Here is a 15751-nt window from a genome sequence, read left to right as displayed (position 1 = left end):
CAGTGTGCTGTTTCACTAGCTTAGTGTTTAACTTCTGTCTCTGCCTTAGGTCCTGTGCTTCTGATCTAATGATAATGTAATCCACTAGGCTGGATAATAACTGATTCCCTCTCTGTATCTGGGTGTCTTTTGTTGTGTGTGTGTGTGTGTGTGTGTTTAACTATTCTTGTGATTGGTGAATGAACAAAAATGTTGTTAGTCCCCACGAGTTCAAATGTTATTTCTAGGGGGTTTAGGGTTAAGGGTTAGAATTACGTTAAGGGTCAGGGTTAGGAACTAGGGTTTGCTTCAGGGTTAGGAGCTAGGGTTAGGTTTAGGAATAAAGTTATGTTTTTGGTTTAGGGTTAGGGTTAGGGGTTAGAGAAAATAGGATTTGTCCCTACAAGTTGAACTGTACAAGATTGTGTGTGCGTGTGTGTGTGTGTGTATCACTCACTGCCAGAACGGCAGTAAATAAGAATACCTTTAGAAACAACAGAGGCAGACACTCACTGATATCACACTGGTGGAGAGAGGAAATGAGGAGGGAGGAAACAAGGGAGGGGAAGGGGGAGTGAGAGAGACCGGAGGGGTAGAGGGAGGGGGAGGAGAGGAGAGGAAGAACAGACTGGGGAAGAGGAACAGACACAAAGGAGAAAGGGCACAAAAATTATGTGTATTGGAGTTCTACTGAGCCTTTTTTAATTGAAACAGCAGTCCTTCCCTCTACTCTACACCTCCATTTAGCTCCCCTCTATGTGTACTGTCCCTTCCTATATGAGAGAGTGTGTATTTCTGCTGTTATAACCATGTTGTTTATAACTGGTATCTGTACTCTACTCTACACTACACAACATACACACACACACACACACACACACACACACACACACACACACACACACACACACACACACACACACACTCACTGCCCTAGTTCCTCCACAGTAGATTCTGAATATTGGAGAAGAGAAGAGGATAAGATGGCAGTGAGCACTTTGCTTTTGCACCATGTAGCTTTCAGCACATCTCTCTCTGTATGTATGATTAATGAACATTTACACAGCCCTGCCAGTGACACCTGTCCCTCTGCAGAGAGATACTCTCTAAAGTGTGTGTGTGTGTGTGTGTGTGTGTGTGTGTGTGTGTGTGTGTGTGTGTGTGTGTGTGTGTTCACAAACGCAGTCACCCTTTCACCAGACATGTTTTGTGTGAGTGAATTCCAACGTAGGATGTGTCATATTTAGGTCAGACAGCAGGACAAACATGGACTTAAAGATACAAGAGATGTAGCATTCTTTACACTCTCCCTCCTTCGCATCTCTCACACAGACACACGCACACACAGGCACGCACACAGACACACACACAGACACAAATGTGGGCTGCTCTTATCCCTCTACCACTACCTCTACCTCTTCACTCACTATCTCACATTGGCTTTTTACCTCGGTCTCTCTCTCTCTCTCTCTCTCTCTCTCTCTCTCTCTCAATTGAATTTCAATTTAAGAGGCTTTATTGGCATGGGAAACACATGTTTACATTGCCAAAGCAAGTGGAATAGATAATAATAAAAATAAATAAACATCAGTATGGGTTGTATTTACAAAGGTGTTTGTTCTTCACTGGTTGCCCTTTTCTTGTGCCAACAGGTCACAAATATTGCTGCTGTGATGGCACACCGTGGTATTTCACCCAATAGATATGGGAGTTTATCAAAATTAGATTTTTTTTCAAATTCTTTATGGATTTGTGTAATCTGAGGGAAATATGTGTCTCTAATATGGTCATACATTTGGCAGTTGGTTAGGAAGTGCAGCTCAGTTTCCACCTCATTTTGTGGGCAGTGTGCACGTAGCCTGTCTTCTCTTGAGAGCCAGGTCTGCCTACAGCGGCCTCTCTTTCCTTAACTTTGGGTCAGTCACAGTGGCCAGGTATTCTGCCGCTGTTTACTCTCTGTTAAGGTCCAAATAGCGTTCCAGTTTGCTCTGTTTTTTGCTTTCCTGGAGCTCTGTGGGGTCTTCTTGTGTTTGTGAACAGAGCCCTAGGGCCAGCTTGCTTAGGGGACTCTTCTCTAGGTTAATCTCTCTGTAGGTAATGGTCTCTCTCTGTCTCTCTTTTTCTGTCTCTGTCTCTTTCGGTGCCTTTCTCTCTTTCTGCCTCTCTCTCTCTCCTTACCTCACACCCTCTCTGTGTAGCTAGAGGAGTTGCATTGCCTGCCCACTGAGTTGGGGGTAATGTAGTAATGTTTGGCTATTTGAGCTGACATTTTCCTGCTGACAGACTCTTTCTGCCTGAGTGCACGGTCTGTTCAAATAACAGAAAAGATAGTGCCGTAACTGAGTGAGCCAAACACTACTAAACACTATGTGAGAAGTGATTCAGTCTGTTTAGTAGACAGACATGGTTGACGGCTGATGTTATAATATTTACAAGGTTATAAGGTTATAAGGTGAAGGATTGTCACATAGAGATTACAATAAAATATGAAGAGGACCTAGGAAGTGTAGGCCTTTGACTTTGGAGTGACCCAAGTGAGGTTGAGTGAGTGAAATATATATATACAGTATATATATATATAGACCTGTTCTAAGTTGTCTTCCTATGTTTTCATATCATGCTGACCCCTCTCACCCCTCTCTCTCTCCCTTCAGTGAGGTTTGCCGATTGCGGCCTGGGCGACAGGGTTCTGTTGGAGGTGGGCGACGCGGTGCACTTCAGGCTGGGTGAAGATGGCATGGTGTACACCCGGCACTCCCTCCGTCTTGCGGACAGGAAGAGAGCCTTCCTGGTGGTGCGAGCGAGGGATCAGATAACCAAGGAGGAGTGGAACACACGCGTTCACCTCCACCTCCGGACAGATGGACAGGGGGTGACGACAGAACACAACAAACAGGTATGGATAAAATAAGAATATCACAATATGGTTGTTTTTATCTATTCAAGGTGACCCTTCTCATTCCTGGTATAACCATTTTGGGTTCCATGTAGAAGCCTTTCCACTGAGGTTTCTACATGGAACCCTAAAGGGTTCTACCTGGAACCAAAAAGGGTTCTCTTGTAGGGACAGTCAAAGAACCCTTTTGGAACCCTTTTTTCTACGAGTGTAAGTATGGAGAAAATACATGAATAATTATGATGTGGAGATGGAAGTCAGAGGAGCAGTTCATCATAAGAATACATTATCCATCACCAGTCGATTAACCAAGTTTCACGACCACTCTTACTTATTTATAAGGAATCATTCATGTTAAATGTACTAAATAAAAATTCACAGCCCACTCTGTTAACCTTTGATGGCCAGTGAAGTGCTGATAACCACAGAAACAAGGCAGCGCTCGCTAGAGTATAGGATGCATCCCAAATGGCACCCCATTCCCTATATAGTGCACTACCGCTATGGGTGCCCTGGTCAAAAGTAGTGCACTATACAGGGAATAAAGTGTTGTTTGGGACACAGCCATAGCATCAGGTGCTGCTGCCTGCTGTGTGTAAATTAGAGAAAAAGGGAGGTTGTCTCTATAAGGGGAGACATTAAAGAGCCACTACAGCGACCCGTTCACATCTCCCAGTAAAAATGGTCCCAGAAATAGTACAGTGCAATACACTTACTGTGTCCATTACAGTCTCCCAGCCTTCTGTGGGAGCAGTGAAAACAATGTGAGAAAAGAAAAAGCTGTTTAAAACACCACCAAAATCAAACCTGTGAATAAAAGCGATGAAATGTAACCAGTGGAGTGTTAGCCAGCTATTAGTCAGCTAGTTCTCTTAACAGACAGGTGGAGCAGAAAACTCTGAGAAAAGGGAGGGAGCGTTTGGTGAGAGGCAGAGAAAACGGATAGAGTGAGATTTGGGTGAAGGAAGCAGGAGAGAGAGAAGGATGGGGATAGATGTATAGAGAAATAGAGAAGGGACAGAGATGGAGGGGTAGAGATGGAGGAAAAGAGATGGAGAGGGATAGAGATGGAGATGGGGGGATAGAGATGGAGGGGTAGAGATGGAGGGATAGAGATGGAGGGGTAAAGATGGAGATGGGGGATAGAGATGGAGGGGTAGAGATGGAGGGATAGAGATGGAGATGGGGGATAGAGATGGAGGGATAGAGATGGAGGGGTAGAGATGGAGAGATAGAGATGGAGGGGTTGAGATGTAGGGGTAAAGATGGAGGGATAGAGATGGGGGATAGAGATGGAGGGGTAGAGATGGAGGGATATAGATGGAGGGATAGAGATGGAGGAAAAGAGATGGGGGGTAGAGATGGAGGAAAAGAGATGGAGGGGTAGAGATGGAGGGATAGAGATGGAGGGATAGAGATGGAGGGGTAGAGATGGAGGGATAGAGATGGAGGGATAGAGATGGAGGGGTAGAGATTGAGGGATAGAGATGGAGGGATAGAGATGGAGGGATAGAGATGGAGGGGTTGAGATGGGGGTAGAGATGGAGGAAAAGAGATGGAGGGGTAGAGATGGAGGGGTTGAGATGGAGGGGTAGAGATGGAGGAAAAGAGATGGAGGGGTAGAGATGGAGGAAAAGATATGGAGGGGTAGAGATGGAGGAAAAGAGATGGAGGGGTAGAGATGGGAGGGGTTGAGATGTAGGGGTAGAGATGGAGGAAAAGAGATGGAGGGGTAGAGATGGAGGAAAAGAGATGGAGGGGTAGAGATGGAGGAAAAGAGATGGAGGGGTAGAGATGGAGGGGTAGAGATGGAGGAAAAGAGATGGAGGAAAGAGATGGAGGAAAAGAGATGGAGGAAAAGAGATGGAGGGATAGAGATGGAGGGATAGAGATGGAGGAAAAGAGATGGAGGGGTAGAGATGGAGGGGTAGAGATGGAGGAAAAGAGATGGAGGGATATAGATGGAGGGATAGAGATGGAGGAAAAGAGATGGAGGGGTAGAGATGGAGGAAAAGAGATGGAGGGGTAGAGATGGAGGAAAAAGAGAGGGAGGAAAAGAGATGGAGGGGTAGAGATGGAGGGGTAGAGATGGAGGAATAGAGATGGAGGGATATAGATGGAGGGATAGAGATGGAGGAAAAGAAATGGAGGGATATAGATGGAGGGATAGAGATGGAGGGATAGAGATGGAGGAAAAGAGATGGAGGGATAGAGATGGAGGGGTAGAGATGGAGGGGTAGAGATGGAGGGATAGAGATGGAGGGGTAGAGATGGAGGGATAGAGGTTGAGGAAAAGAGATGGAGGAAAAGAGATGGAGGGGTAGAGATATCTTCCTGGTGTTTCTCTGGAATAACTTCTTGATGTGGGTGGGTTTGTCTGAGAAATCCAACTGTTTGTCTGTGTCTGTATATTGGTGTGTAACATGTTTTTCTCTGCAGGTGAACTCCAGTGATGCAGCTGTGATCATGTTTCCATGGCGTAGCGTGGTCGTCAGGGGTGATGGATCTCTGAGGCGGGTGAAGAGGGACTGGGTCATCCCCCCCATCAACGTCCCTGAGAACTCACGAGGACAGTTCCCAGAGGAACTAGTCAGGGTACGACACACACACAGTTCAGAGGACACATTTCACACACATTTCCCAGGGGGGCTAATCAAGAGAAGACAAACACACTGTCATGCAAAGTCTGTCATTTGGTCACTAGCTCAGAGGGTTTTATTGTGTGTGTGTGTGTGTGTGTGTGTGTGTGTGTGTGTGTGTGTGTGTGTGTGTGTGTGTGTGTGTGTGTGTGTGTGTGTGTGTGTGTGTGTGTGTGTGTGTGTGTGTGTGTGTGTGTGTGTGCGCGTGCGCGCGCGCGTGTGTGTGCGTGTGCGCGCGTGTGTAAATGTTTTGTGTATATGTACGGTATGTACAGTGTATGTGTGTAGTGCTCACTATTTCCTCCTTCTGGTAAGATATTTATATTAGAATCTGTGGAGAGACAGTATACATGCTTTCTGTCTGTACTGTATAGCCTGTGTATGGTGTTGAGTGGAGCTGAAGATGTTTCAAATAAAAGTGTTGTTGCGTAACTGTATCTAAAGTGGGAATATCTCTCCCTCCCTCTCTCTCTCTTTCCCTCTGTGGTCTAGATCCGGTCGGACCGTGATAAGAACCGTCTCCTCCGGTACAGTGTGACTGGACCCGGTGCTGATCAGCCTCCAACCGGGATCTTCATCATCAACCCCATCTCTGGTCAGCTCTCTGTGACCAAACCCCTCGACCGCGAACACATCTCCAACTTCCATGTAAGTGTGTAGTAGGGGGTTTCAAGATTCTGCTAACTTTCCCAGGTTTTCCAGAAATCCTGGTTGGAAGATTCCCTGAATCAGGTGGGAATCCTACATAGAGGATCCCTCTGACCACATTCTTTGCTGGTGTATGTAAAACATTTGTGAAACGTCACCCTGAGGTAGTTGGACAGGAAACATCAGTCTGAGAACGTTACCTTTGATCTGCAGTACACAAATAGGCTCTCTCTCACACACACACACACACACACACACACGCACGCACACACACACACACACATACACAGAGAGACACACTTAAGCAACTCTGGCTATATCTGCAGGCAGGACATTTGCATGAAGGGTGGGGCTCCCTCATGAATATTCATATAGTGTGATGTAGTTGTCAGAGTCACTGAAGCTCTGTGATGAATATATTAATGAGCTGTTGCCGTGGCATTACTGAAGACCGGGTATAGGGAGCAGCACACACAGTATAGCAGCTATGAGACAGAGTACAGGGTGAGGGTACTGTAACAGCAGTATGTTATGGCAGCTACTTTTCCTTGCCTAGCGGTAGGCTTCTCTAACATGGCTGTTTGGAGACAGGTACTGGGGGAGGGTACTCTGCTTTTTCCCTGTAGTGCTCTCTTGTTAGAGAGCAGTAGTTGAAAGGCCCTAGGAGAGAAACACTTAAGGGTCTTTAGATCCACCCTTGAGAGGCCAAGTGTACACTAACCTCAGTAAATGGCCCCATTCCAATCTCAATACCTCGCACCCTTCCCCTCTCTCTGCCCTCAAAATGTTGCCCTCTGAAGTGTAAGCAATATGTAGGGCGTTCACTCACTGCTCTAGAATGTAGCGAAATACAGGGTGCTGCTGAATGTATGTCTCAACCTAGTTTTCTTTAGCCTATGTCATTATGAATCACATACAATGAATTATTAGATTGTTCTCCACAATATTACAACCTTAATATTCTTGTACATAACAGTGTTAATTAACCTCTTGATTCTAGCCATCCCGGATCTGGGATCGTGAATACAGCCTCAAGCTCATTACCATAACGCAACGTTAACTATTCATGAAAATCGCAAATGAAATGAAATAAATATGCTAGCTCTCAAGCTTAGCCTTTTGTTAACAACACTGTCATCTCAGATTTTCAAAATATGCTTTTCAACCAGAGCAAAACAAGCATTTGTGTAACAGTATTGATAGCTAGCGTAGCATTTAGCGTTAGCATTGAGCGGGCAACATTTTCACAAAAACAAGAAAAGCATTCAAATAAAATCATTTACCTTTGAAGGACTTCGGATGTTTTCAATGAGGAGACTCTCAGTTAGATAGCAAATGTTCAGTTTGTCCAAAAATATTCTTTGTGTAGGAGAAATCGCTCCGTTTTGTACATCACGTTTGGCTACCAAAAAACCCCGAAAATTCAGTCATCAAAACGCCGAACTTTTTTCCAAATGAACTCCATAATATCGACTGAAACATGGTAAACGTTGTTTTAGAATCAATCCTCAAGGTGTTTTTCACATATCTCTTCGATGATATATCGTTCGTGGAAGTCTCCTCTCTCCCCTGAATCACATGGATGAATGCGTGCAGCTTGGAGATTACGCACCCATTTCGACAAAGGACAAATCAAATCAAATCACATTTATTTATATAGCCCTTCGTACATCAGCTGATATCTCAAAGTGCTGTACAGAAACCCAGCCTAAAACCCCAAACAGCAAGCAATGCAGGTGTAGAAGCACGGTGGCTAGGAAAAACTCCCTAGAAAGGCCAAAACCTAGGAAGAAACCTAGAGAGGAACCAGGCTATGTGGGGTGGCCAGTCCTCTTCTGGCTGTGCCGGGTGGAGATTATAACAGAACATGGCCAAGATGTTCAAATGTTCATAAATGACCAGCATGGTCGTATAATAATAAGGCAGAACAGTTGAAACTGGAGTAGCAGCACGTTCAGGTGGACTGGGGACAGCAAGGAGTCATCATGTCAGGTAGTCCTGGGGCATGGTCCTAGGGCTCAGGTCAGTTGAAACTGGAGCAGCAGCACGGCCAGGTGGACTGGGGACAGCAAGTAGTCATCATGTCAGGTAGTCCTGGGGCATGGTCCTAGGGCTCAAGTCCTCCGAGAGAGAGAAAGAAAGAGAGAAGGAGAGAATTAGAGAACGCACACTTAGATTCACACAGGACACCGAATAGGACAGGAGAAGTACTCCAGATATAACAAACTGACCCTAGCCCCCCGACACATAAACTACTGCAGCATAAATACTGGAGGCTGAGACAGGAGGGGTCAGGAGACACTGTGGCCCCATCCGAGGACACCCCCGGACAGGGCCAAACAGGAAGGATATAACCCCACCCACTTTGCCAAAGCACAGCCCCCACACCACTAGAGGGACACCGGGCGGACACCTGGTAAATGTAGTCTCTTATGGCCAATCTTCCAATGATATGCCTACAAATACGTCACAATGCTGCAGACACCTTGGGTAAACGGCAGAAAGCGTAGGCTCGTTCAGGGCACATTCACAGCCATATAAGGAGACAATGGAAAACAGAGCCTCAAAAATTCTGCTCATTTCCTGTTTGAAGTTTCATCTTGGTTTCGCCTGTAGCATCAGTTCTGTGGCACTCACAGATAATATCTTTGCAGTTCTGGAAACGTCAGAGTGTTTTCTTTCCAAAGCTGTCAATTATATGCATAGTCGAGCATCTTTTCGTGACAAAATATCTTGTTTAAAATGGGAACGGTTTTTTATCCATAAATTAAAAGAGCGCCCCCTATATCCAAGAAGTTAAATAGGAATGTTAGTTTGTGACCATTGCTAGTTTAGACAACGCAGCTCTTGGTTGCATCTCTTCCATATTTTGGGAGGTGGTAACATTAGGGGGCGTTTCTGTGCTTCAGAATCCAAATCAACTTGATACCTCGTCATTTTCAGCTCCAGATCCGTGGCTTTCTATTCCTCTAACCCCGAACAATCAATCTTGAAAAGGGTTGTTTCTATGGTAATTTAAAGGGGAAAGACTCAGAAATTCAAATTTCTTGGGGAGTAGAAATTGAAATTCAGTCGGTTAGCTTTGTTAATTCATATGCACTACCGTTCAAAAGTTTGGGGTCACTTAGAAATGTCCTTGTTTTTGAAAGAAAAGCAATTTTTTTGTCCATTCAAATTAAATACAATTAATTAGAAATACAGTGTAGACATTGTTAATGTTGTAAATGACTATTGTAGCTGGAAACGGCAGATTTTCTATGGAACATCTACATAGGCGTACAGAGGTCCCAATATCAGCAACCATCACTCCTGTGTTCCAATGGCACGTTGTATTAATCTAATCTAAGTTTATAATTTTAAAAGGCCAATTGATCATTAGAAAACCCTTTTGCAATTATGTTAGCACAGCTGAAAACAGTTGTGCTGTTTAAAGAAGCAATAAAACTGGCCTTCTTTAGACTAGTTGAGTATCTGGAGCATCAGCATTTGTGAGTTCGATTACAGGCTAAAAATGGCCAGAAACAAAGTTCTTTCTTCTGAAACTCGTCAGTCTATTCTTGTTCTGAGAAATGAAGGCTATTCCATACAAGATTTTGCCAGGAAACTGAAGATCTCGTACAATGCTGTGTACTACCCCCTTCGCAGAACAGCGCAAACTGGCTCCAACCATTCCCTAACTGTGTCCTAACCCTGATCCTGTATCTGACCATGTAGCTGTGAGCCCATGCCATGTCATTCTCTAACTGTATCCCAACCCAGATCTTGTATCCGACCATCTACTGTAGCTGTGAGCCCATTCCATGTCATTCCCTATCTGTGTCCTAAACCTGATCTTCTATCTGACAATTTAGCTGCGAGCCCATGCTGTGGACCTGAATGGTAACCAGATAGAGAACCCCATAGACATTGTCATCAATGTCATAGACATGAACGACAACAGACCAGAGTTCACACACACCATCTACAACGGATCAGTACCAGAGGGCTCCAAACCAGGTAACAACACACACTCACACACATACACATGCACACACTCACACACACATGCACGCACACAAACACACAGTACATTTTTTTTTGACTGCTTGGTTTGTGTTCCCAGGGTCCTTTGTGATGACAGTGACATCAGTGGACAAGGACGACCCTAAGACAGCCAATGGGATGCTCCGATACAAGATTATATCTCAGAACCCTGAGAGTCCTTCTTCCAACATGTTCACCATCAACAACAAGACAGGAGGCATCATCACTGTAGCAGCAGGCCTCGACAGAGAGGTGGGTGGCTGTGTGTGCGCGTGTGTGTGCGCGTGTGATGTGTATCAATGTGTACACTGTAAAAAAAAAAAAATCCAGTTGTTTCTACCATAACTTACTGGCACCCTCCTGTAAAATACTGTACTTCAGAGTTTATTTGGAATTAACGGTAACATACTGTAACTCATTTTACAGTAATATACAGGTAACTTACAGGCTGCCAGTAAATTAGCAGGACTTACATTTTTTTATATTTTTTATAGTGTATGAGTTTGTGTTTACATACTGACTGTCTATGTTATTCTCTGTAATCTGAACCTGTCCCCTCTTCTCTTCCTCGTTCCAGAAAGTTCCTCAGTACACACTGATAATCCAGGCTACTGACATGGAGGGGAACCCCACCTACGGTCTGTCTAACACAGCTACAGCTATCATCAGGATCACTGACGTCAATGATAACCCCCCAGAGTTCACCGCTGACACAGTAAGTCACAGACAGACAGACAGACAGACAGACAGACAGACAGACAGACAGACAGACAGACAGACAGACAGACAGACAGACACACACAGACACACACAGACACAGACACACAGACACAGTACAATACACACTCACACAATAGTTTCTTTCTCACACAAAGAACACCACAGAAACAATCTTTCAACAAAAACAAATATATATATATATGTTTTTATATTTTTTTTTATTACAAAAAAACACAAGGAAGGGGTAACATTAAAGTATTAGAACATAAAGGACAAACAATACAGCATCAAGACACTATCAAACATGTATCAGTCTTTCTGCAACAGAGCCATCCTTATGTGTGAGGGTGTGTGTGCATGATAGTGATATTAAATATATGTCATAGTTTCCTTTTTCATGATCACAATCTTGTGAAACCCGAACCCTCCAAGATCCCCCCCACAGTTCCCCAATAGCTGTCCCTCAACCATTCAATACCAAATAGAGAACAAATAAAAATACAATTAATTCCATTCCCCACCCCCAAGAACCCCCCAATGCACCAACAACCAAGATAATAAACTAAAGAGAAAAAAGGAAAAGACAGAAGAAAACAGCAAACAATGCAAAAAAACAAAATAATATATTTAAAACAAAAGACATCAAGGACAACTGAAATCATAACAGCAATGCCAACTGTATATGTTTGCGTGCATGTCTGGCACTATTATATGTATGTGTGTATGTGTGTGTTCTTGTATGGGTTTATTCGAATGAGAGTGTGTGTATATGCATGTGTACAAACACCTGCTCGGCATCAGCCTCACACAAACCGGCATTAGTTGTAAAAACACTGCCACTTAGTGTCATTCAAATGTACTTTATTATGTTTTATTTAGACTTTTTTTCTCCTTTATCTTTTGACCATGATTCTCTCTCTTACACAGCAACTCCACTCCCACTTTTCTCCAATTCCACATACCAACCCTCAGCTTCCCTCAGCCCCTCCCATCTATCTCTGCTGGTCACCCTCAGCTTCCCTCAGCCCCTCCCATCTATCTCTGCTGGTCACCCTCAGCTTCCCTCAGCCCCTCCCATCTATCTCTGCTGGACACCCACTTCGTGTTTCTACGCAACACATATCTTTCAACTATGCTATGATGATTAGCGTACAATTTCAATCTATCTAATCGAATAGACTCTACAGATTGCGTGTTGAAGATAAATACTTTTACTACGAGTATTAGTATATTAGTAATTGACTGACCCGGTCTCTCCAGATTTCCTAACAGTGCTATTTCTGGGGTCAATTTTAGATCAATGCTATGCATTTTCAGCCATTCCTGAACCTGAGACCAGAAACAGGCTACCTGAGGGCAATACCAAACTAAATGGTCTATTGATTCTGTAACCTCACAACAAAATCTGCAGAGCTTCGATGATTTTATGCCCCAAATAATCAACATTTTGTTGGAGGCAGGAATTGTATATAATAATTTTAGCTGAAAAGCACAAAGTCTTGAATCTTGCGTTGTTTTATACTGTATATCAACTCATACACCCTGTACCATGAAATCGGTACATCAAAATCTCTTCCCAACTATTTTGCAATCTGTATGGCACAGTTGTCAACATCCTGATCCTCAAATGAAACTGGTAAACTTTCCTATTTATGCTATATTTATTCCTCCACCAGTTTTGATCCTTTATATTGGGCAGACAGACCAGTTCCCTACCACCTTCCGCTGCCACCCGCCTCCTTCATTTTTGGGGCAATGCTGTAATCAATTGATTGTACTCTTGGATTTAGCAGACCTTCCCGTACAATTCTGATAACTCCATGAAGAACATAACTCTACCATTACAATTTGCAATATAATTTCAGAACAAAACTCCCTGTTCAAACATCTTTCCCATAAATACAGGTATTTTATCAACCAGCACATTTGAGTTCAGCCATAATATTTGTTGTAATATTTGTTCTATCTTTTCAGGGCGGTGAAATTTGAAATTGTAGCCAGCTCTGCAATGCTTGTTTGAAAAAGACAGATTCTTTGAAAAAAAAAAATTTAATCGAAAATGAGACATGGCAAACAATCTGCACAAAGGCAAAAAGGCAATTTTTAAACAATGGATGAGCTTTTCTTAGTAATCTACTTGAGAACCATTTAGGGTTCAAATAAAACTTTTGAAGGAGTGAAGCTTTTAGAGAGAGCTTTAGTGCTTTTATATTTAATCATCTCAACCCACCCAATTCATATTCATTATATAGATAGGCTCGTTTTTATCTTGTCTGGTATAGCGTCCCAGATAAAGCAAAATATATTTTGCTGATATGATTTGAAAATCGAATCATCAGGAGTAGGAAGTGCCATAAGTAAGTGAGTAAAACTGAGATATGACTAAGGAGTTAATCAGGGCAATTTTTCCATAAATAGACAGGTATTTACCTCTCCATGGTTGCAGGATCTTGTCTATTTTTTACACGTTTTCTATTGAAATTCATTGTGGAGAGCTTATTTATATCTTTTGTGATATGAATACCGATAGGTAAGCTGCAGGGTAATGTAAAAGTTGTATTTTTTAAGGATCCAATACGTAATATTGTACACTTATCATAATTAGGTTTTAGTCCAGAGAGTAAAGAAAAGTTATCTAGATCTTTAATGAGACATTGCAGGGATCTAGCTTGCGGACTTAACATAAAACTTGACTCACCGGCATACATGGACACATTTGTTTTTAAGTCTTGGCTTTCTAATCCTCTAATGTTGTCATTGGATCTGATTTTAATAGCGAGCATTTCAATGGCCATAACGAATTGATATGGTGACAGCGGACACCCTTGTTTAACTCCTCTTGACAATTCAAAACTCTCTGAGAAGTAGCCGTTATTTACTATTTTACACCTGGGGTTGCTATACATTATTTTGACCCATTTTATAAGAGAATTACCAAAATTGAAAAAATCCAGGCATTTATAAATAAAATCCAGTCTTACTTTATCAAATGCCTTTCAAAATCTGCTATAAATACCATTCCTGGCTTCTTATATGTTTCATGATGTTCTATTATTTCTAGTAGTTGTCATATATTATCTCCAATGTATCATCCATGTAAAAAACCTGTCTGATCAGGATGAACAATACCTGGTAAAACCCTTTTAATTCTGAGTGCTATGCATTTTGCTCGTATTTTTGCACCACAACATTGAAGTGTAAGGGGCCTCCAGTTTTTTAGATAGACTTTATATTTTAGTATTGTTTTTATTGCTATCTACCTGTACTATTAGTTCATGGATTCCCCTTGTTAGTTTTGTTTCTTTAGCCAGAAACTGCTTTTTTAAATTATTGATGAATATTGAATTGAATGACCCCTGAAGGTAGATTTAAAGGTATTCCAAACAATAAAGCGATTTGCTGAACCTATATTATACTGGAAAAATTCAGTTATGAATTGTTTTGTCTTAAAAATAAGTTGTCCTCCAGTAAACTTTGATTACATTTCCAATATCCCCGTCCACATGGAAAATCTATGAGTTATGTGAATGCCAATTAGATGATGATCCGATCACATTCTGTCTCCTATTAAAACTTTTTGAACCTTTGATGCCAGAGAGAAAGAGACTAAGTAGGCAAGACGACTAGCTTGATTAGGTCTCCTCCATGTAAATCTCACTAGGTTGGGGTTTTTTAGTCTCCAAATATCCACTATTTAGAATGTGTCCATAATATTTGTGATTACCTTAAGAGCACGATGATGATAGTTTGTAGAGTGATTACCTTTACGGTCTATTGAGGTAATTAACACTGTGTTATAGTCTCCTACCATAATGATTAGATCATTTGTTGCCTGTAAGTTCAATAAATTGGTATAAATGTTTTCGAAAAAGTGTGGCTCATCCTGATTTGGACCATATAGATTAATGAGCCAAATCTCTTTTTCGTCCACTTTCATATTCAGAAGGATCCATCTTCCTTGTGAATCATTCCTGATTATTTGCACATTCAGATCGAAATTGTTGTTAATTAATATCATCACACCCTTTGAGTGCCTTTTTCCATGACAGAAAATGATTTCACCACCCCATTCCTTTTTCCACGCAACTTCATCTAAGGATGTAGAGTGAGTTTCCTGTAAACGTACTGTATATGTTATATTCCTGGTCTTTTCGCCATGTAAAGACTGATACATTTTTCATCTCTCACTCCCTCATCACTCTCTCCCTGCCCCTCCCTCTGTAGTTTTATGGAGATGTGCATGAGAACCGTGTGAATGTGATCGTAGCTAACCTGACAGTGACAGACAAGGACCAGCCCCATACTGCAGCCTGGAGGACTGTGTACAGGATCACCGCTGGAGACCCCACTGGACGCTTCTCCATCCCCACTGACCCCACCACCAATGAGGGACTGGTCACTGTGGTCAAGGTAGGACACAGCACATATACATACAGTACAGACTGTACATACAGCACACAGATACACACAACACATATGTTGTGCATGGGCTATGCACACAACATGTACCTCTCTGTATATTTATGTACACACAGACACAGATGCTGCACATGCAAACAACACACAGATAAACACACACATTATAACGGCTAATCACAGGAGGTTGGTGGAACCTTAATTGGGGAGGAAGGGCTTGTGGTAATGGCTGGAGTGGAATGAGTGGTATGGTATCAAATACATGAAACACGTGGTTTCAATGTTAAATAAAGGTTATTTATTTATTTATTTTTACTACAAAAAATGTGTTTGATGCCATTTATTTTGCTCCGTTCCAGCCATTATTATGAGCCGTCCTCCCATCAGCAGCCTCCACTGCGGCTAACCTATGTCTATCTGGCCAACAAAC

General features: G+C 42.5%; 1 protein-coding gene across 1 annotated transcript in view; it reads left to right on the top strand.

The window, feature by feature from the left end:
• The window catches only part of cdh2 (cadherin 2, type 1, N-cadherin (neuronal)), a 65665-nt gene that overhangs the window by 35540 nt on the left and 14374 nt on the right, over positions 1 to 15751 (top strand). Inside the window, exons 3-9 of the mRNA XM_029647670.2 lie at positions 2634 to 2875; positions 5315 to 5470; positions 6007 to 6162; positions 10014 to 10158; positions 10265 to 10437; positions 10763 to 10900; positions 15130 to 15315. Of these exons, the coding sequence (XP_029503530.1) occupies positions 2634 to 2875; positions 5315 to 5470; positions 6007 to 6162; positions 10014 to 10158; positions 10265 to 10437; positions 10763 to 10900; positions 15130 to 15315 (1196 nt within the window). The remainder of the gene's footprint in view (positions 1 to 2633; positions 2876 to 5314; positions 5471 to 6006; positions 6163 to 10013; positions 10159 to 10264; positions 10438 to 10762; positions 10901 to 15129; positions 15316 to 15751) is intronic.

The sequence above is a fragment of the Oncorhynchus nerka genome, linkage group LG24, assembly GCF_034236695.1.
Source record: "Oncorhynchus nerka isolate Pitt River linkage group LG24, Oner_Uvic_2.0, whole genome shotgun sequence".
In the NCBI taxonomy this organism is placed as follows: Eukaryota; Metazoa; Chordata; class Actinopteri; order Salmoniformes; family Salmonidae; genus Oncorhynchus; species Oncorhynchus nerka.
Note: the sequence above shows the minus strand (reverse complement) of the source record. Positions and strands in the feature narration are given on the sequence as shown.